The 22,528-nt window shown below is 33.9% G+C and overlaps 2 protein-coding genes across 2 annotated transcripts; one reads left to right on the forward strand and one right to left on the reverse strand.

Moving 5' to 3' along the window:
• Positions 1-1,409: 1,409 nt before the first annotated feature.
• Positions 1,410-8,575, reverse strand: LOC120279142 (subtilisin-like protease SBT2.4). Its single transcript, XM_039286008.1, is given in 13 exon segments — positions 1,410-1,822; positions 3,417-3,840; positions 3,843-3,962; positions 4,607-4,822; positions 4,824-4,966; positions 5,811-5,928; positions 5,930-6,106; positions 7,229-7,298; positions 7,384-7,479; positions 7,560-7,753; positions 7,755-7,949; positions 8,192-8,323; positions 8,435-8,575. Coding segments are annotated over 13 exon segments (2,439 nt in total).
• Positions 8,576-10,765: 2,190 nt separating this feature from the next.
• Positions 10,766-16,526, forward strand: LOC120278970 (serine/threonine protein phosphatase 2A 59 kDa regulatory subunit B' gamma isoform-like). Its single transcript, XM_039285766.1, has 2 exons — positions 10,766-12,225; positions 15,884-16,526. Exons 1-2 carry the CDS (start codon positions 11,089-11,091, stop codon positions 16,268-16,270), a joined length of 1,524 nt encoding a protein of 507 aa, XP_039141700.1. The 5' UTR covers positions 10,766-11,088; the 3' UTR covers positions 16,271-16,526.
• Positions 16,527-22,528: the final 6,002 nt, after the last annotated feature.

The raw sequence follows: 22,528 nt of genomic DNA on the forward strand, positions 1-22,528 counted from the left end.
TATATTATAGTATTTAATCAAAGATTTTTTTTCCTAACATACGCTTAAAAAAAAAATTCTCATAAGATATTAAAATCTTGAAAGTACCCAAATCAGTTTTATACAAATAACTTGATAAACATCATATCATGAATAAATTAAATTCATACCTAACATGCTTCATATTAATCTATAATATATACAAGTAGGATAATTTTATAATTTTTGTAGGTACCCTGTATGAGATGACACAAGTCCCTAGTATCATTAAATAATAACTGTCTATTTTAATATAAGCTCAATATAGAATCAAAATCCTCCAAATGTTCAATGTCAATATCTTAACTAACAGTGAAAATGAAAACATGAACACAATTACAAAACAACTGTTTATAAACCAACCTTTCGTTATATATATATATATACACACACAAAAAGTGGATAAATTATTATTTAAATAAATTGGAGGACAATATAGGAAGAGAAACAAAAAAACCATAACACAAACTACAAAGGAAGAGAAACAAAAAATTACAACGAAACATCAACTATAGATAAAAAATTATAAGATAATTCATTCAAGATTTAATTATTGAATAAATTAAACGTTTATAAAGTTAAATAAATATTTTTTTTTTGGACAGAGTTGCAAGTGATATATAGATACAATCATACAAAGATGAACTATGTTATGGTCAAGTGTAATAGTAGATGTTCCAAAACATGCCATTTAATTATAGTAACTTTTCTAAAATATATTGCAACCATTTGTCCGTTCTATACCAAACCTAACATTTTTGTTTTATACAAGATTTTTTATATATTGGTTGGAGAAACATATTCACAAAGTCCATGCTTAGAAAATTTAATATATATATTATAAAAAATATTTGTTTAATTATTTGGTTATGTAAATAATGATTCCATTCTTGAAAGTTTTAAAATGAAACGATTACTTGCTAAATTTTTTAATTCAATTTACACTGTCTAGTTTTCAAGAATTATATATATATATATATATATATATCTAATTTTCAATAATAAGATGCATATATATAATGAATTTCCAAATCTTTTATTTAGATTAAAAGTTGATATTTACCTCATCAAACCAAATATTCTTAAACGAAAAACTCCTCATGCTAAATCAAGAAATATATTTCGACATTCATAAATCATAAATGCTAATCTGAACACATGATTTTAGCATCAAGAACTTGTTCAGATTTTAGCATCAAGAACTTGTCATGCATAAAAGTATCATGAATAACATGAAATTAAATTAAAAGTTGGTTATCTTTCAAGTTCTATAAAGCAAAATACAATAGCTAACTAAAACCAAACATCCTAAACACAATTAATTTAAATATTTTCAATAGATGATTAATTAGCATAAATTTATCATTGATTAGTTCATCTTAATTTAATTTTCACACCTCCATAGGGAAAACAGACAATGGAAATCTAACAACATGATTCAAACTCCCCACAAGAACAATCTCACCAAAAGTAAACAACTTCAATGGATTTGTAACATTAATTTGAATCTCCAAAACTTGAATCTCTTGAGGGAATATAGTGAACCATCTTGGCATCACATCCACTAGAGTTCCATGAGGTGCCACAATGGAACACAAGTACTTCTCTGGATACTTAGCCACATTCAACACTTGTCTTTTCACTGATTTGAACTTTGATAGTTTTGACAGGGTTATAGATGGCAGGTTCAAGTCTGAAGTTGAAGTTTGATGAGAAGTGTTGCATGCTTTTCCTGTCACTGATCTTACCTTTGATGGATCAAGGTTTGGTAGAGAGCACAAGAAGTTTATATAGTCTTCAAATGCTGGTCACAAACCATGTGAAAAAAGTTTAGGTTAGTACTTAGTCGTAGTATATGTTGTACAAAGATTGATTTAAAAGATAATCATGACTAATGACTAAGTATAGATTCCCGGAGAGTGCTTTTGAAGTTGGGATAAAGTAAATTTTTTCAATTTTTTTTATATGAAATATAGGCTAAGTTGTTGGTTACAAGACATACATAAATATGGAGTTAACATTTCAACATATTTGTGCTCTCACTCTAAGTGAGCTGAAACTTAAACCAGCATTCTTAACAAAAACATGATTAATACTCTTCATAAATTCGGTGTCAATATACTAACATATCATTGAGCATAAAGTAACATTTATTCTTTGCTTTGTAATATTATGTTTTTCTAACTATGATTGTGATTTTCACATATTATTTTTTTAAATATGATATAAAATTTAGTTAAACAATAGATGATGATTTGATTTATCATCTTAATATTATATAAATTATTTTCTACTAATAAATAAATAAATAAAATAAAATAATATAATTTAAATAGTGACAGATAGGATGAAAATGAGAAAAAAAAGCACAATAACTGTATTTGAGTATTTTTTTAAAATATAAAAATGAAATCAAATATCATGGTAGAATATATGTTTAAAAGATAGTTTCACTTTTAAATGCAAAAAATAAGACATAAATGGATAGGTTAAAGTCATGCTATGAAGTATGAAAGCTTCCTTGATTTGATCCATACTATGCAAGCTTAGTTTAAACAAAAGTTGGGTAGAATTTCAACCTTTTAAGTTGTCACTCTCAAAATCAATGATACTAATTAAAGGTATATTTTGAAGTTAAAATTAGTCTAAAATTCAAGACAAGCTTGATTTTAGGGAAATTAACACATGCATATGGGCATATATTATATATAAAGAGAGAATATAAAGCTTCGCAGAAAGGAATCAATAATTTCAATTTTTAGATTCTAAATTAGAACATATATGTGAACTTCATTTTTATAACTAACTCAAAAACAAAACTCATCTAAATTTCAATACACATATATATACACACACACACACACACACACATATATATATTAATTTTTTCACTTTCAAAATGAATGTTACCTAGAACCATGCAAACATCATAGCTAAAACTCCATAAATCTTGGTGTATAAAACATGTATATATATAGTGATTATTAGCTACAATGATTTTCCATATTTCTAAATTCAAAACTAGAATCACCATCTTGAAATCAAACTTATTTTTATTTATTTTTTCGCTCCTTCTCAAAATCAACTATACTTTGATCAAAACTTGGTTTAGAAAACAATATATAGCTTTGTAAATATAAGTATAGGAAAAAACTAACTTACAAATATGTCCCTCTAAATATTTTTACTTATTTTTAAAGTCCATACTTTCACAATATATATACATTCACTTTTAAATATCAAACACTGCTTCAACTGAACCATATTCATCCTACATTTCCAACTTAGTTAATGGTTATATGTACAAATAAATATATATAAAAATGAATAAGAATACAAAATGATACCTATGATCTACAAACAATAACTATAACAATAAGAAAGAAAATTTGAAGTACCTGATGAGAAGACAAGGCCAGGATCAAGTGCAGCAGTAGGATTAATAAAACCAGCACCATGATCAAAGGGAGTAGAAGGATACAATGCTTGAACTTCAAGGCCATGAGCCATGATAGGCAACCCCTTATTGTTACACTGCAAAGAGCTAGTGCAAATGGCTGAAGCCACCATGGATGGTGACCATGTAGGATGAGCTTTCATCAGTAATGCCGCCACTCCGGCTACATGCGGAGCCGCCATGCTCGTCCCCGATAACATTGCAAAGTTTTCGTCGGAAAAAATAGGGTCATGTCCACTTGAAGGGCTCCATGCAGCCCAAATTTGGTGACCTGGTGCAAGAATGTCAGGCTTAAGAACATCTGCAGGGTTGAGCTTGTTGTCAAGAATGTCAGGTCCTCTTGATGAGAAGCTTGAGACTGTTGGGTGCTGCTTTCATTGAATGAAGCTACTCTTCCTTCTTTAATGGATGCTCTTGCTTTAAATTTTATCACTTTGTCTGTGCTCTTGTCTCTTTCAGTGTGATTGTTGTAGTATTCCATAAGAGTCTGCATGCATGCATGCATGCATTCAATGTGTGAATTTTATGAGCATCTATTTTGCATTAAAACATATTTTAGGAAATAAGATTAATTTAAGAGAATGTTTTAAGTTATAAAAAAAAATGTTGATTTGATATCCATGTTAATGCCTTAACTAGTCTAACTTGATATTGATATGCCTTAACTAGACATTAATACATGCATGAGTAATGGCTATAAAAAAATGTGCTTATGAGATACACTCTCAAGCTCACCGATTGATCTATATATATATACACATAGAGTATACGTCTTTAATTTGCACGCACGTTCTTTTTTTAAAAATCTAAGAATATTAGATAATAATCGTTAAATCATGATCTAACGGTTGTTATTTGTAAGTTTAGTGTGTAGTGTTATTGTTAGTTACTACGTCTTCAATTCAATACTGTTAGGAGGTGTTAAGTACAGTTAATTTGATATATATTGTGCACAAGTGGATAGTGACCGTTAAATATGAATCTACTGGCCACTATGAGATATCTCTAGATTTTAAATTTAGGAATATTTCTAAATGGCATGACCTAAAATATATATATTTAAATATATCTGACAACATCTAAATGATGGATTATAATCAAAAGGATATGGTTGCTTTAATAAATAATCACCTCAACATCAGCAATGGAAGGAATGATGATGGCTGGCAAAGAGAAGGGAAGAGGCTGAGCAATGAAGTCACCATAATCAGGGTTTGCAGCAAAGATAAATCCTGCAAAACTGAGAAGAATGGAGGTGTTGATAATGGCAGTGATTGTGGATGTGCCATTGAAGAAACCTTGTGAGAATGTGCATATCACAATGCTGTTTTTCACCACCATTGGATCAAAGTGTTTCTGGGTCTTGGCATTCCTCTGCATTAATATTGCTGTAACTTGTGGTCTCATTATTCTTGGTCACCATTACCACCTTTGATGCATCCTTAGCATCTACTAACTTTAATTTTTTCTTTCCTTTGCCTTGAGTTGGTCCTGCATGTACTATATATATATATATATATATATATATATTCATTTTTCGATTAGGCCTAGATTTCGGTTTCTAATTAAATAGATTCATGTGGATGTTTATTATTATTATTTTTTTATTTTTAGAGGAAAGTACCATTTGTCTTTAAATTATTCTTATAAAATAAAAATCAATTTTTTTTCCTTTGAATAAAAATCAGTTTAGTTCATGATATATGCAACTATGTTGTTTTTGGTGCATATATATCTGTCGGACTAGTAAATTTTATTTTGCGGTGAACTAAGTGAAATGGAAAGATTTTTATTTTAGACTATGTGAACAAACTACTCCTAACAATATTGAATTCTCAACTATGCTTTAGAAGATAATCGAGTTCTTAACTTTTATCATAGTATCGGAGTTAACGCACTACCACTAGGCGACAGTACTGAAATAGGAGTAGTGAAGTAAATGTGATGAATTTTTTTTTTTAAATTCGTTTATGAGATGAAATGAATATATATATATTTAGGTATATATATATCAAGAATTAAAATGATCATTTTAAAAAAAAAATCTTACAATATATATATATATATATATTAGCAATTTTTACATTATATAGACTTATTCATATATTATTTTTTTACAATATTTTCTATCATATATTCATTTAGATGATCATTTAAAAAAAATTTTTTGCATGAATTTCTACTAATTAATATTATCTATGTAATTTATCGACTTTTATATATAAAACACGAATGGAAAGAAATACTTTTTTTTTTAAAATAATGTTGATTCTAAACCATAAATATATATATATACATGAAATGAAAGCTGGTGAAGAAAAATGAGTGGAAATACCTGATAAGCCCATGCCAAAGAGATGAGAGCCATTACCCAAGACAAGGGTAGAAATGTAACTTCGACCAGTGGTGGCGGCAGCAGCAGCAAAAGCCCAAGGGCTGAAAGAAACAACAGTGGCTTGTGCAGGGACCCTTGTTCCCTGCAGCTTGCACAACAAACACACCAGCCCTTCTCACAAACAACAACAATATCTCAAACACACTCATCATTGTTATTGTTTCCTCTTCTTCTTCTGCTGCTGCTTCATCTGGGCCTATTGATAGCACCATTACATCCACTCCATCTTTTGTTGCCTAATCATGTTACCGATCAAAACTTACTTTTAAGTCGATTAGATGAGAGACCTAATTTTTTTTGTTTTTGTTTATTATAAAAACAACAAACACTATATACACTACGAGTATGTGCACGGGTCTGGAATTGATCGTTTGAGTTGTGCATCCTCAATCAGGATACGAGGGGTTTTTGGACGGAGACTTTTGAATATCTCACCCTCTTTATTTTTTTCACAAGGATTATATACTGTTAAGCTATGAGATTTTTGATGACTTGAATTTTTACATATTAAAGTAAGAAAATTTTGGTATTATTTATTAGAGTGATTAATAGTTTCACATCGATTAATTTGGACAAATATAGATTTGAATAAATAATTCTAGACTTTTTATTATATCAACTTAAGTTTTTTGCTTGAAGTAAATCTAAAAAATACGTGTTTAGTTATGATAAATTAGCATAGATCAAAGGGCCATATTATAGTAACTAAAAGTTGTACATCGAATAATTTGAAAAATATGAATTTGAATATATTTAAGCTTGGTGTTTTTCATTTTATCAACTTAAGTTTTTAGAGGCTGAATATAATAATATGATATGTTTCATAGGTCCAACCATATACATGTAAAAAGTATTATTGAGTCTATATGTACAATCCCAATTTTATTAGGGTTATACACAGATGCATGTATTCTATCTAATAAGAAATTAATAAAATGTAAGACTATTATAATTTATATTATCTCTTGTGCAAATTGGATCATCTTTAATGGTCATATATAGTATATCATGTTAAGTTTAAGTCTGTTCCATCAAAACACTTCATTAACTAAAATTAATTATGACACTTAATTATATAATTATTCCACCTTGAATAGTGATTGATTACTTCCCATTTCTTCCTTCAATGACAGTCTAAAATGCAACACAATAAAGAATTTTCCAAGAAACATTTAGTCAAACAACAACCTCATTAATTTATCTTGTCTTTCTACTTGTTTGACCTATTCTTACCTTCTTGTTGGAAGATTAATCAAACATCAAACATCAAACATCAAACATCATTTTCTTTAATAATAATTGATCAACAAGTATGTAATTAAATGAATTAAAAAAAAAGAGTTTGACTAAGTCCTTACTTGTTCTATTGCATAAACCACATCTGCCATTGTTCCTCCTTCAGGATATATAGCCTTGTACACTGCAATCCTATCAAAAACAAACCAAAAAATTAATATATATATACATCGACATTTATTTTATTAGACGATGTTTATGTGAGTATTAGTATTACTTTGCTTGAGGAGCCATTCCACTTGCAAATCCATATACAACGCCGTTAACAACCACCGGAACTCCCCAATTTCCGGCGGCAATTGAAGCTACATGACTATAAAAACATAAAATAAAATATCAATGTCGTTGAATATATATATTAAATTGATTTTTCAAATAAACATAGCTAGTCACCTTCCATGTCCGACTTGATCAAATGGTGTCAAATCTTTTGAAGCATTCAAAGGAAGAACAGAAGCAGCACCAGCAGAGAAGAATCTTGCTGAAACAATCTTACCATTACATGATCCTTGTGGAAATTTTGGACCAACATCACAAACACCACAAAATCGAGGATTATCGTAAGGCTTTGATGGATCATAAGCAAAAACTAGGGTGTTTAGGATTGATTCCTGTATCAATAACTCCGATCACAATGCCTTCTCCGGCGTGTTCTTCGCCGCCTTCTTGTGCCCATGCTCCTTTTGGTAGTCCTAAAAAGTTTGGTGTATATGTAGTCATTAACTTCACACCTCTATCTTTCTCAATCAAAGAAACTCCTTGTACTCTTCTGAGTTTATCTGCCTGTTGTTATTAAAAAGATAGAATTATGAAACAGAATAAATGTAAAGATTTGTTTAACACATAAACAAGATAACATGCTAACTAGTATATTTTTTTCGATACAAGAAAAGTTCAGTTTAGAAACAACATTTTCTATTTCTAAATTACAAATAGATATGAGTTTTGTTTTATAAATTTCTGTTTCTAATTGAGTAAATTCTTATATATGTTGTTAGAATTAATATATTATTATAAGGATGAACCTGAGATTGGGTGGTGTGAATAGCAAAGCCATTGATGATGTGATGAAAGCTGTAGAGTTTAGTGTAAGAGCCAGTGTCAAGAGTGCTCTTGAGAAGATGATCATGAGATTCAATCAAGCTCTTCCCATAAGCAAATGAGTGATTCACTACATTGCATGCATGAATTGAATGTTAAAAAAATATATATAGTCAAGTGTATATATAAATATGTATATGTTGGTTAGTTTTGTAAGTTTTGGTTTACCTTTCAGGATTAAAAATTTGATGTGATTTTATCTGTGAATCATGAGAAGTTGCTTTGTGAAATGCCACTGGTTCTCCTTCAAGAAAGACTAGATATATATGCTTGTTTTGGAGTGTGTTTCTGGTTTCAGTTGTTGCCATTGATGGAAGATGAGAAGATATGAAGAAGATGAAGAGCAATGAGCTGTAGATACATGAAGGAGAAGGAGATAAGTTTAAGTATCTCTTCTCCATTAGAGATAGAAAGAAAGAAAGAAGAAGGTGATGAAGTAGGCTAGGCCATTGACATGGTGAAGCATGTATGAAACTCTTGCCATAACACATGATTAGCATGAAAAACATCTTGTTATAGTAACGTTTGGTTTGTCACTTTCCCTTCATTTTAACTCTCACTTTCAGTCAAACCAAATATGTTACTGTTATTTTTATTTTTAAATCATGAAAGTAGATAAATTACAGTTTATTAATAAAGAAATTAAGCGCAATAATAGTAACTGATTTTGTGTCTGATACCCTGTGTTTCTTGTTCTTTTTGTCACCACATCTTTGTAGTAGGTTTGTAGTCATGTTTCTGTTCGAGTCTATGTGTGAAGCTTTGTGAGTGTCTGTGATGGTTCTTTTTTTTAATTGAAGTGATTTATCTATTTTTTTTTTTAAAAATAGTAACTAAAAAATACAGCAAGACAACAAGATAAAAATAAATAAATAAATAAATTGACAAGTGATTACTCACTCCATTTTATATTAACTATCACAGTTAGAATTTTTTTTTCTAATTTTTTGTCACCTTTAAAAATGTTATAAACATTCATTATTATTATTATTATTATTATTTTCTAATTTTGCTCCTTTTCTAGTTTAGAAAAAAATTTGTGCATTAATGAGAGTAAATAATCAAGGCAATAGTAAAAAAAAAATCTTATCATACATTTTTTTAAAATTTTTAAAAGTTTTTAATAAAAATCCTGGTGTTTGTGCAAAAGTTAAATACAACAGTTAATATGAAACGGAAAATATAGTTTTAAAAAACCTAACAGAAGAAAACTAAGATAAATATGAACAGATAAATGGAAAGAATTCATGGTGCTAATATCCATTTAATGTTAAAGTTGGTAGTTAAAAATTAATTATCAATTTAAATATTTTTTTCATAATAATAATAGTTATTATTTTGATGCTTAAAATAATTAATTATATTATATGTGATTTTTACAAGGGTACATTAGTAATTACAATGATGTAAGCAATTATCTTATACAAATATCAGAGACTGAGTGATTGTAGAGAGGGTAAAAGTCAAAAAGCGAAAGTGACTTATTTATAATTTTCTGATATAAAAAGGGGTTTTATGTAAAGGAGTGGCTGATATACATTCATTCATTGTGCTCAGTTTAATAAATAATGAAATCTTATATGTTATTATCCCAAGTAAAATATGGTTTATATCTTTATTAATTTTTTCTTAAACTAATATATTTGATTTTTTTCTAAATTTTTTTTAATAGTTAACTTTTCCATTTATTTAAATATATTAGTTTTTATTTAAAAATTATGGTCTCAAAATGGTAGGTTTGTGGGTATATATAAATTATTTCTAAAATAATACTCAATTTACATATACCTTTAATTTTTATAAATTTTAAATTATTTTGTGTACTTTCAAATTATTTAATATGTGCCACAATATTATAAAATATTTTTAATAATTAAAAAAATAGGTTTTTACACAATTTATAAATTATTAATAAGGCATATTTTAGTCAGTTTAATATTGATCAGAACAATCAAAATCAGTTTTCAGAAAATATAAAAAAAAATTAAAATTGCCAATTACTCTATAAGACCCTCACAAAGTATATCAATTACTCAAGACTAAAGGGCAAAAAAAGGAGAGACAAAGAGGATCTATTTATAATTTCCAATATTAAAAAGGGTTTGTAAGTAAAACCATGCTCATCACTTGGAACCCATGTTTCATATCAAATCAAAAAAATATTTACAGAGTAATCTTATTTAAAAAAAGGGAAAAAAAGTTTTTTAATAATATTATTTGCCAATAACCATTTAGTCTATCGTCAGATCGGGCCTCACGTGAGGGTGTTTGCCCTCGAGTGTCGAGCGTGGGCCCTCGAGCTCGATCCCCATCTCGCAGTGAAGGCGACGGTTCGGTGATGAGCTGGACTTGCGCTCCTGGGCTACTGCTGACTTCTCATAATAATAATAATAATAATAATCTTTGAAAATTTTAAAATAATTAAAAAGTAATTAAAAAAAAGGTATAATAAATTAGTGACAAATATGGATAAAACGAAGGGGGTTTGAGCAAAACCCAAACCTTGGACGCAAGCAAAACTCAAATGGCAGTAGAGAGCCTACCAAACGAGCATTGAATCGTTGAAAACGCGCAGTGATCGATCACCGTCGAGCTCTATCTCTCGCGCGCTGTGCGTCTCGTGCGCGTCCTTCTCGACCTCTCTGCGACCATCCGTCGAACACCTTGCGTGCAATCCCTCTTCCCTTTCTCGTCTTCCCCCATTGATCCCTTTCATCGATCTCTATCCCTTGATTACCAAGCTCCATGGTGGAATTTGAGCTTTGGAGCATGTGATTGAGCGAGATCTTGAGGGGATTGGGAGGGTTTAGGGTTTGGAGATATGATCAAACAGTTGCTAGGTAAGTTACCGCGGAAACCCTCGTCCAAGTCCTCGTCGGCGGACGGTGGCACTGCACAGGCCGACGGCATCGTGTCCGCCGCTGTAGCGGCGAGTTCTGTGAATCGAGGTGGTAGGGCTGTTCTTGCGAAGCACGCCGGCGTTGGTGGGACGTTGCCGGCGTACGAGTTGCTGCCTAGCTTCCGTGACGTGCCGAGCTCGGAGAAGCCGGCGTTGTTCATTAAGAAGCTCGGGATGTGCTGCGTGGTGTTTGATTTTAGTGACCCGGCGAGGGATGTTAGGGAGAAGGAGGTGAAGCGGCAGACGCTGCTTGAGCTTGTGGATTATGTGTCCACGGTGAATGGGAAGTTCAATGAGGCGGCGATGCAGGAGGTGACGAGGATGGCGGCGGCGAACCTTTTCCGGACCTTCCCGTCGTCGCGCAGCGAGACCAAGCCGCCGGAATCGTTTGATGCTGAGGAGGAGGAGCCAGCGATGGAGCCGGCGTGGCCGCACCTTCAGGTTGTGTATGAGTTCTTGCTGAGATTCATCGCGTCCGGGGAGACTGATGCGAAGATCGCCAAGAGGTACTTTGATCACTCGTTTGTGCTTCGATTGCTTGATCTCTTTGATTCGGAGGACCAGCGTGAGAGGGAGTACTTGAAGACGATCCTTCACCGTGTCTATGGAAAGTTCATGGTTCACAGGCCATTCATTCGGAAGGCGATCAATAATATATTCTATAGGTTCATCTTTGAGACTGAGAAGCACAATGGGATTGGGGAGCTATTGGAGATTCTGGGAAGTATTATCAATGGTTTTGCTCTGCCATTGAAGGAGGAGCATAAGCTCTTTCTTGTAAGAGCTTTGATTCCTCTGCACAAGCCCAAGAGTGCGGCTGCGTACCATCAGCAGCTCGCCTATTGCATCACGCAGTTTGTGGAGAAGGATTGCAAGCTTGCGGATATTGTGATCAGGGGGCTCTTGAAGTACTGGCCTATCACTAACAGCTCCAAGGAAGTGCTTTTCATCAGTGAGCTTGAGGAGATTCTGGAGGTCACTCAGGTGGCAGAGTTCCAGAAGTGCATGGTGCCTTTGTTCCAACAAATTGGTCGCTGCCTCAATAGCTCTCACTTTCAGGTATCCCTCTTTGTGTGGTTCATAGATTTCATAGTTTTTTTCACTTGCATTTGCTTGGTTTTGTTGATTTCCTGTTTGTTGACAACTCTTCATGCTTTGTTAAACTAGTTTAGTTTCTGATGCTTGATGTGTCTGTATTTTATCCTCCTTGAATTAATGGTTTCTAAGAAATGGTGTTGTTTATGCAATGATTTGAACAAGTATCTCAATTGGTGGTGTGTTTAGAGAATGTTGTAGCCCAATCTGTTGATAAAGAATTGGGACATGATGGTATCTCATCTGCCCAATGGAATTTAATCCCATCTTTAATTTGCTATAGCGGACGATGGATGCCAAGATCAGTCATCATTGTTTTGTTTGCGAAGATGGTTTTTATCAGTCCATTCACTGGGGTTATGGTGCTTGCTGATTGAGTGTCTTGTTTAAATTTTTTAGAAAGCAAAGCGCATAATAGAAATGACCATGCAATGGTCAGTTAGTTGTTCTAATGAATTTCTCAGTTGAAGCTAAACAGGCAACAATCAAATCAAATGTCAATCATATTTAGTTGCATTGTCTGCCTGCTTTGTGTGTTTGCATGGACACGCTCAGTTGGCTCAGTTATATAGCAGAAGTCATGTTCTGAGTCGAGCTTGTTTCACTAGAGGTTTAATATGAAATGTAGCTGTGCAGCAAAAAAGACCAAGTATGGCTTTAGTTCCTGTAGATGTGATGGCTTAAATTTCCATTTGTTTGACTCCGCATAAAAAAGATGAAGATTTCCCACCTCAGTTATATGGTAGAATCCTGGATTGGATCAGCAACATATGTACTGTTATATGTGAAGATAGCTGCCTCCTTATAATTTTTGGCCTCATGTACTTGCATGTTCCTGCCCCCTTATTTGATTACTTAGTTCGTCTCATCTATATGTGTACTGTCTGGCCTCATATAGATGATAATACAATTTCTTTCAAAACATAGCTCAAAGTCATTTTCCCATGGTTCAGCTTTATAATTTTGGTTCTTGAATATTTCCTATTTTACAGTTCATCTGTTTTGTTTGAGCCAAGTTCTTGTTCTTTTTGCCTTTTTGAAGAACAATAAACATTTTTAATTATCTGTTGCGTACATTGCTTTTTGATCGGTGTAGAATTGGATCATGTGACCTTATTGCTACTTTTTTTTTTTCATTGTCATGCATGATAGTGAATCCCCATGCTTCAGGTTTATGACTTATGATGTGATGCGTTGCTTTTAACGTCTAGGAATTTTTTTTGCTTCAAGAAAATACTTGGTTTGACACATCCTCTTTAGAACAATAAGCAAAAAGATTGCTTAGCTTGTCAAGGAGGAGCGCCATGTTACTGAATGAAATTGTTGAAACTTATTAGTATGTAGATTAAATATAAATTAAGTTTCTTCTCATGACCTTGGAGATCACATGACTAGCGATGGATATGAGGGCTACTGAAGGACTTGTGATTAACAATGAGAATAAGGAGATCATCAAAGATATATTGTAAGGATGGCCAGTTGAGGTTTTAGAAAAGATGGAGTGCTTTGAGAATTGGTAGGCTCAAAATGATTAGGCTAGTAGAGCAACCTATAATTATGAGAAGCATGGTTGGGATGCTGGCATCAGTTTTTGGAATCTGCCAAACTTGGCATCTCATCAGATACCTCGTAATTATGAGAAACATGGTTGGGATTTTGGCATCACTTTTTGGAATCTGCCAAACTTGGCATCTCATCGGATACCTCATAATGGAAATACTGAGATTACAGCAGGCAAAGAACCTCAGGTTCTCTTAACAAACAACTGGTGGAAATGCTAAAAATACATATGAATAACTCTCCTAGAAATAAATTTATTACTCAGTACCTAACAGGCAATATTTAAAGACAATCTAGCAGCCACTGCTTTGTGTGCTATATTATATTTCTTGAACTTCAGATTAAGGTATGTGAAAAAAAAAACAGGAAGTGAAGATGTTACCTTATATATATATATATATATATCTAACAGCCACTATTTTCTATCCTATATTATATTTCTTGAACTTCATGATTAGGGTTTGCCATCATAAGTGGTTAAACAAAAGCTACCTTTAAACAGAAAAGTCATTCAACTGATTTTTTTAGGGTGGTTCTTGATGGTTATATGTCAATAGTAACATTTGGCATCAATGCTGCGATTTAGGCAAAAGTATGTGTTTATTGAACTTCCAATGGGTACACAATTTCTGAAATTATCGGCATTTTTTTTGGAACTTTTTCTTACCAAAGCTTTGGTATTTTCAAGCATGGATATATCATTTGTGTGTATCAATCTTCATTAATCTCAGCTGTTTAGTTAATTACTGAAGCGTGCTTTATTTTGAGAGGTATTATAAGATTGGACCAGCGTTTTCAGAGGATAAGATGTTATCTGCTATGGGAAGTGATTATTGAGATAATGCAAGCCTTCTTACTTTTTATTTTTACCATCTGATAACACAGTTGGAACTCAGTGTTTGGAAACATGTGAAACAATAAACTATATCCCTAAATAACTCTATATTAGGTTGTTCTTATGGCTAGTGGTTTCTTTTTACCTGGCTGGTTGCTTATCATAATAGATTCTAGAATTGCATATTTCTTTGTTCATTACAACCTTGGTTATGAAGGCAGTATTTTCAAGTATGTGCTCAAGTATAAGCATTCTAGGAAAATTAAGATAAATACTCTCACACGGCATGCAAAAATGCTAATATTTTGTGTGGAATTATCTAATGAAAGCAAAAAAGTACATAGATAATTGTCAGGTTGTAGCTCGGTATTTGGGTAGCTTATTAAAATTATTGATACTTTTTATGCAAAAGAACTATCGATTGTTATGGCCAGTTCAAAAGTTCATTAATATGTCAGGAAACAATAATTGTGATTAAACTTTGCTTCCACACCTTTGTGTTGCTTGAAAATTAGTATCTTTGGTAATATTTGAGATTCAAACTTTTTTTTAATATCCTCCTCATCCTTGCTTTTGCTTAGTCCTTTTCAGTTTCTGAATTGCATTGTAGATTAGGCATCTGTATTGTTAAAGTTTCTTTAGCATAAAGCTGATTTGTTATTACTTCTACTGTGTTGTTTTTTGTATGCAGAGTTGTGCATTAATTTTTTCTTTCTTTTGAACATAATATGCATTTGTGGCTGATGTGACATCTTTGCTTTCTCTTGTGGGCTATATGGATGATGTAATTGCTTTTTGCCATCTGTTCAAATGAGTATTACCAGAATTTCTTTAGTGTTGTCAGTGGATTCTTATGTAACCATTATCCATAAAATCTATTCAATTTGTGCTTCTGATGCTTTTATATGAAATACCTGTAATACTTTTTACTTAATCTTGATGATGTACTTCTTTCTGTATATATTGTCATCAATAGCGTAATTGAATGACATTGTATAGGCATCTAGAAGGGGAAAAAAAGGCCTTGTTAGTGGGAAACACAGGTTGATTAAGTTTTTAGAAACTCCTTCCCTGAGACAGTGAAATGACAAAGGATGGAGATACACCCGGGAAGAAAAGAAGAGTTTTACATAGATTTCCCATGTTTATTTATGGTTTTTTTTAACGATTTGATTGCTGGTGTACTTTTTCCCTAACTGACAGTATGCTCTCTGATGTGCCTCCCAGGTAGCCGAACGGGCGTTATTTCTGTGGAACAATGATCATGTGCGAAATTTGATAACCCAAAACCGGAAGGTCATTCTACCGATCATCTTCCCAGCTTTGGAGAAGAACAAACAGGAGCACTGGAACCAGGCTGTGCAAAGCCTAACTTTGAATGTGAGGAAACTCTTTTTGGATGCTGACCAAGAACTATTCGAGGAATGCTTAACAAAATTCCAAGAAAACAAGGCCAAGGAAAGAGAGTTGCAAGATAAACGGGAATTAATTTGGAAACGCTTAGAAGAAATTGCAGCATCCAAAGCTGTCAGCAACGAAGCTGTGCTTGTTTCTCGGGTCAGATCTTCCCTTACCATTCCGAGCACTAGTCCGCGATCTCCTGTCAGCACCTGAGAGGAAAGAAAGATAACATGCAGTAAAGTGCGCTACTGTATCCAGGTTAGTTGCTGCTCATTGTAAGGTTAAAAAAAAAAAAAATGCCTCTTGTTTTTAGCAGACATATTCATGGTTTGAAGGATGTGGCATTTTCAGGCTTCTTCGTTTAGAAGTCATTTTTGGGCATTATCGTCTTCTTACTAAGCATGAAAGAATGTATGTTTGTGTATAATCAGTATTTGTTGGGGATAGAATTTGTTGCTGATTTCTCTCATTGTGTTTTTATTTGTTTTACCATCTTTGTCTGGTGCCTCATTGTTTTCTCTTTGTTGGTGGATGGAACTCTCTGTCTTAACTTGTCTTTGTTTCATTTAGTTTTACCGTATTAATTTCAGGGGTTTTTTTACAGTGTATATGTATACAGATATAGATATTTTATGATCTTTTTGTTTTTAGAGCCTCTGTGTTCACCTGGGAATTATTTGCAACTTTGTATAGGTTTCAAGAACTGGTATCCATTTCAGTTTTTATCTGTTTTAGATGATTTATGCAGCAGGTTTTATTCTCATCTAATTTAGAGTTGTTCTTTTTTTATTTTTATTTTTATTTTATTTTTTTTAGGCAAATGTTTTTATTTATTTGTTTATTTATTTATTTAGTAAACAGATGAAGGGATATATTTCCTTCTGTGATGCATAGAATTTTTTTTCCTCAAGTTTCCCTTGTTGCCCTTTGCTTTAGGGAAAGAGGAAAGTGAATGATTTTTAAATGGTTTCTGGTTTCCTTCTAATTTTCAAAAAAGAAAAAAAAAGAAAAAAAAAGGTTTTCCAGAGTAATAGTGTAATACAAAATAAATACATGATTTGAGATTAAAAATTTGTTAATAAATCTTTTAGTTCCAATATTTTTAAAGTAAAATGATGAAATCAATTTGAATTGAGAATAAGCAAGGTTAGAATAAGACAAAAGATTAAAAAAAAGATAAAATTATTTTGATCATATCATTCATCACTGTATGTTACAATTAACAAAGAAAATTGTTATAACAAAAACAGAAAAATAGAGGTGTATATATATATATATATATGTATATATTATATATATCATATACGGGCAAGTAAAATGTCAAATAAATGGACGGGCATTTGGTCTTAAGAGATTTATTTATTTATTTTAGTATTCATTTATTCTTTTAACTTTTCTTCTCAATTTTTTTAAGTGATTGTTACCCATTTAGTTATTTAGTATGACATGAACGCCTGGGCCTGCGCTGGGCTGGAGTTCGGCCCAAGGGCCATGTCACCACTGGGCTGCCACTGGCCATGTGGCTTCAGACCTCGTGGGCCAGGCTGGCCCGCTAGGATTTTCACTAGGCCTTTTCCCCTCTGTTATATATTAGTGCATGTATCTTACTTAAATACTTTTTTTAATAAAAAAATAAAAATTAAAAAGGATGAGTAAGCTTGGAAAATATAATTATATAAGGAAGTGTGTATGCCTAAAACTAATTTTATTAAATATTTTTTAAATAAGTTATGCGAGAAAAAAAGTTAATTTATGACATGTGTATATATATATATATAATAAATCTTGGAATTATGTATATATAGGTCCGAAACTATATTAATATATTTTTAAAAATTTATATGATTTATTTATTTATTATATATAATTTTTTTAAAAAACTTTTGTGTTTTTAATTTATTAAATAAAAATTTAAAAGGAAATGCCTTTAAACAAGTAAGTTTTACGCCATCTAGTGGAAGATTTCATTCCATCTTTGCTAGTGGTTCTTTTGTAATACTTCCATATTTCTGTTTTGTGTTTCTAGTTTGATTCTATCTTTTCATCCCTCGGGTAGATATGACATTAGTTAGTTTGCCTTCATGAGTGGTTACCTAGTAACTAACAATCTCTTCTTTTATACAAGGACCTAGAAACTTTAAGTTGTCTCTATTGCTGCAATATTGTTCTCCAATTTTGGAGTAAATTTTTTGATAGTGTACCAAATTATGACCCGTTTTTATTTTGGGGTCCAGACTTCAATTTGAATCAAAATGATTACCCAATTTTAATTTTGTTTCACTAGATGATCACACGAGAGATTTTAGCCTATTTTTGATGATTTGATGTTATAAATTTCTATCAACATCTAAAATGAAATTGCCAATTAGGTAGACAATATGCCATGCATATGTTGACAGAGAATTTTCAGCATTTATATCATCAAAAAAATAGATCGGAATCTCTTAGGTAACCACCCTGTAAAACAAAATTGAAGTTGGTAACCATTTTGATTCAAATTGAAATTTGGACCCCATAATGAAAAATGACTATAGTTTGGTACCTTGCTAAGTGTTTTTCGCCCAATTTTGTATTTTTTGGCTCTAGAGATGCCGGCATCCAAGAGAAAAGTATATGATCAATTTCTCAAAATAATTGAAGAATATGGAAGTAATATTCAAGCCAGATATTCCATATGATAGCACAAGCTAGGAGATCCACCTATTCTCATAAATGAAGGTCTGCACGATGTCCACATATCGTCTAAAAAGTATAAATGGTGACCTATCCTAAATAATTGAACAAAGCAGTTTCATATAGAGGTGGGCACGGGCCGGTTAACCGGCCTGGCGGGCCTGACCCACCAGGTTGCGGTTCACCGGTCCACCGACCCGGACCCGGACCGGTTGGTGTAGAACCCGGCAGGCAGGGTTGGCCTGTTGAACTTGGCGGGTCTGGGTCACAGGAAGCTGGGCTCGGAAAAGGCCCGGCTTCCATGTTCACCCGGCGGGCCGCGCCAGGGTTGGCCCCCGATAAAAAACATTAAAAAATTCTAAAAAATCCAGAAAATTAAAAAAAAGGTAAAAAATCAGAAAATTTAAAAAAAAAACGGATTGGGCCGGCGGGCCGGGCCGGGTTGCAACCCGGTTCTAAGCTGGGTCTGGCCCGGAGGGTTGACCCGGTAGGCCAACTTACCAGGCCACAGGTTGGGGCAAGCCCAACCCGTAACTGGCCCGTCTCCATGACGGGCCGGTTATGGTTTGTTGGCCCGGCCACCGGGTCAGTGACCCGGCGGGCCAGGCACGGGCCAGGCCAGGTTGCTAGACGGCCCGTGCCCACCCCTAGTTTCATATCCGCTAAGCAAAGGAACATTGTATAAGTAAGTTGTTTGTGGATTTAACTGTTAAGTGGCAAAGCAAATATGCCAATAACCTCCTTTTTAACAATTTTTTTAGAGTTAGAATCCAATTATCCCAAACTAACCAATTAAACATATTGATTTTCACTGGACACATGCCTTTCCAAATATATAGTTTTCGTCCCTCAGCGTCATCTAGTTTAATTGTATTCCCATATACTATTATATTTTTTAATTAAATTATGGTTTATCTATTCTTCGTTTAAAGTTTATCTTATGCCCTGTTTTGGGCTAAGTAGCCAAGTTAGGCAGCCCATTTGCTATTTAAAAAAAAAAGTGTTAGTATTGATATTAAAATCAAAATCCACATCTCTTGCATTCAACACTAACGTTTAATACTTTTTTGGGAAATTTTTTTTTTTTTTAAAATGACAAATGGAATGTGCCCACTTAGTCCCTCTAAGTGGGCACATTTTTAAAAGTAGAGGGACTAGTTGGGAGCATTTTTAACTAAGTGGGCACATTTTCAAAAGTAGAGGGACTAGTCGGGAGCATTTCTGAGTAGAGGGACCAAAAGAGAGAGAAAAAAAGTACAGGGACTATTTTGGTGATTATACCAAGAAAAAATAACCACATCCACATACTACATTACATAAACAATTATGTGAATATTACAGCAGGCTTTGCCACTTCACTCACCGAAATTAATAGCTCCCACGACAATGGAGGACCATTGATGCGCTACCCAAGAGAGATGACAAAAGGGATTGACAATCGCATTGGCTTGTGGCGGCGGATCATTGGTCGGGAGGATAACGCTGAGGACAACCACGAGGATCAATGGACGATGACGATATTAGTGGCAGTGGAGTCTAACTCCCGCCATGGTGACGACGGGGGTGGTGTCGGCAGTAGACATCCGTACTCCCAGTCTAGTGTGGTTAGTGTTGGTATGGCGTTGGACATGAAGGAGGTAATGTCTGGGATAGGTATCCATCTAGAAATTCGGGTGGGCTTTTCGTTGAGGCTCCGGTTACGGTGGAGTTCTTCTCTTGCAATGTTGACAACCGTGGTCGGCCGCGTCATTGTTTAGATTCAAGGTCAGAGCAAAGGTGTCATATTCCCATTGGGTGATGCTGCGCCCATGTCAGAGCAATTTGGTGAAGATGAAACCAATGCATGAGACTGAGAATCCACTACATGTCCAACGTTTCTCATTCCAGGATGATGTGAGGAGTATGGGTTTAATTGACTCACGTGCGTGCAAATGCTGATATGGATCTTCTAGATACTAAAACAACTAAGATATATACATGATGGGTCGGATTGTGCTACTCTTGGTGAGGGTATCCAGGTAGCCCATTTGATTTTGAAAGAAACACATCAACCTAAATCTCATGTGAATCCAAACTTAGACCCAATTGTTGAAGCTGAGAGTTTAAAGGAAGATTTTGGTGATCTGTTGAAACCCCCTCCGTGTAGCTCCCATTGGGTTTCTTTCGGTTAATTTTCTTTATAAATCACTCAAGTTGGGCCAAATTTCATTTTGCTCACCGATGTTTGATTTGTTTCTAAATGCTCACTCAAGTTTTTAATCCTTTCACTGGCGGGTCACCCAACTGATTAATGTTTTAATCAGCTGACGTGGAGGCCGTGAGATCCTACTCAGTGCACACGTCACATTATGTTGACACATCATTGCCCTCTTCTTCTCCAACAACATATCAATCACCGGCTTCTTCTTCTCCTCCTCACTCCCACAGTTACTTCATCGCCTGCGCCGTTCATCCACCAAACTCTAAAACAACGCATCCATCTCCTTCTCCATGGCTGATGAGCCAGCCAACAAACCCTACCAATCTTGGAAAGGGCAAGAAGTCCTCCATGGCTGATGAGCCAGCCAACAAGAACACCTCCTCAGTCACCCTCCTGAGCTTCACCCTTTCTTCATCATCCCTTCCATACCTCTTCCCTATCAACATCATAGCCATCACATTCAAAGTCACACTATTCAGGCTTTCTCTCAAGTAGATCTCTTCAGAACCATGATGATAGAGGTCACATAAAAAGTAATGAACTTCTTGACTAAGTAAAAAGTTTATTACCGTAAAAGGTGACCTATGATTGGGAGGGGAAGGGGGCTGATGGGAGGAAGAGGGTGGGGTTGACGCTATCATCAGCACCAGCCATGGTCGGAAAGGAAGATGAAGGTGAGGGTGAATGTGATGATGGTGTAGAGGATGATGTGGTGTTTTTCATTAGAGGAATAAAGTAGCTTTATTATTAGTTCTTGTTCACTTTGGTTGCTAGACAGGGACTCGATGATGTGGCAACATAATGCCACGTGTTCAACCACTTGAGTGATTAAAATGTTAATCAAGCCTCCACGTCAGCTGATTAAAACATTAATCAGTTGGGTGACCCGCCAGTGAAAGGATTAAAAACTTGAGTGAGCATTTAGAAACAAATCAAACATCGGTGAGCAAAATGAAATTTGGCCAAACTTGAGTGATTTATAAAGAAAATTAACCAGTTTCTTTCCATGGGGTTTCGACATTAATTCCTAAAAATTTTCAAGAAATTTTGAATTTTGGTCATCCTCTATTTCGGAAGATGATCATAATGTTGAATATGAGATTTGGGAGAATGAAAATTTGGTGGATGCCCAAGCAATTGCCATTGGTCCACAAGTTGATGGAGGTATTGGGAAAGATTGGTGCATGGTGCAGTGAGCTTATGAAGAAACCTTCATTCCGTTGGACTGTAGTGGCAGTCCCAAAAGCAAGGAAAAGAAAGCTATTAGACTCTATTGCTAGCGTTCAAAGTAGTTTGGTGATGATAGAGCCCCATGTCGACATCCCCGGTGATCGACCTATCAATGGGATAGACCCGGTGCTTTTGGAGAAATAGGATTATTTCTTCCTTTCTAGATGGCTGAAATATTCATCTGCCGTCACCTTTCCTTTGCTCTTCTTGTGTTGTTTTCCTATTTGTTTGTATTTTTTCCACACCTAGTGGTTGTTCTGTAACCGTTTATCTTCAATGGTACGTGGTTTATCCACTTTTCAAAAATAAATAAATAAATAAATAATAGAAGATCCAACTTCTGCTATCATTGTTCAATAACAGGACTG

The sequence above is a fragment of the Dioscorea cayenensis genome, chromosome 16, assembly GCF_009730915.1.
Source record: "Dioscorea cayenensis subsp. rotundata cultivar TDr96_F1 chromosome 16, TDr96_F1_v2_PseudoChromosome.rev07_lg8_w22 25.fasta, whole genome shotgun sequence".
Taxonomy (NCBI): Eukaryota; Viridiplantae; Streptophyta; class Magnoliopsida; order Dioscoreales; family Dioscoreaceae; genus Dioscorea; species Dioscorea cayenensis.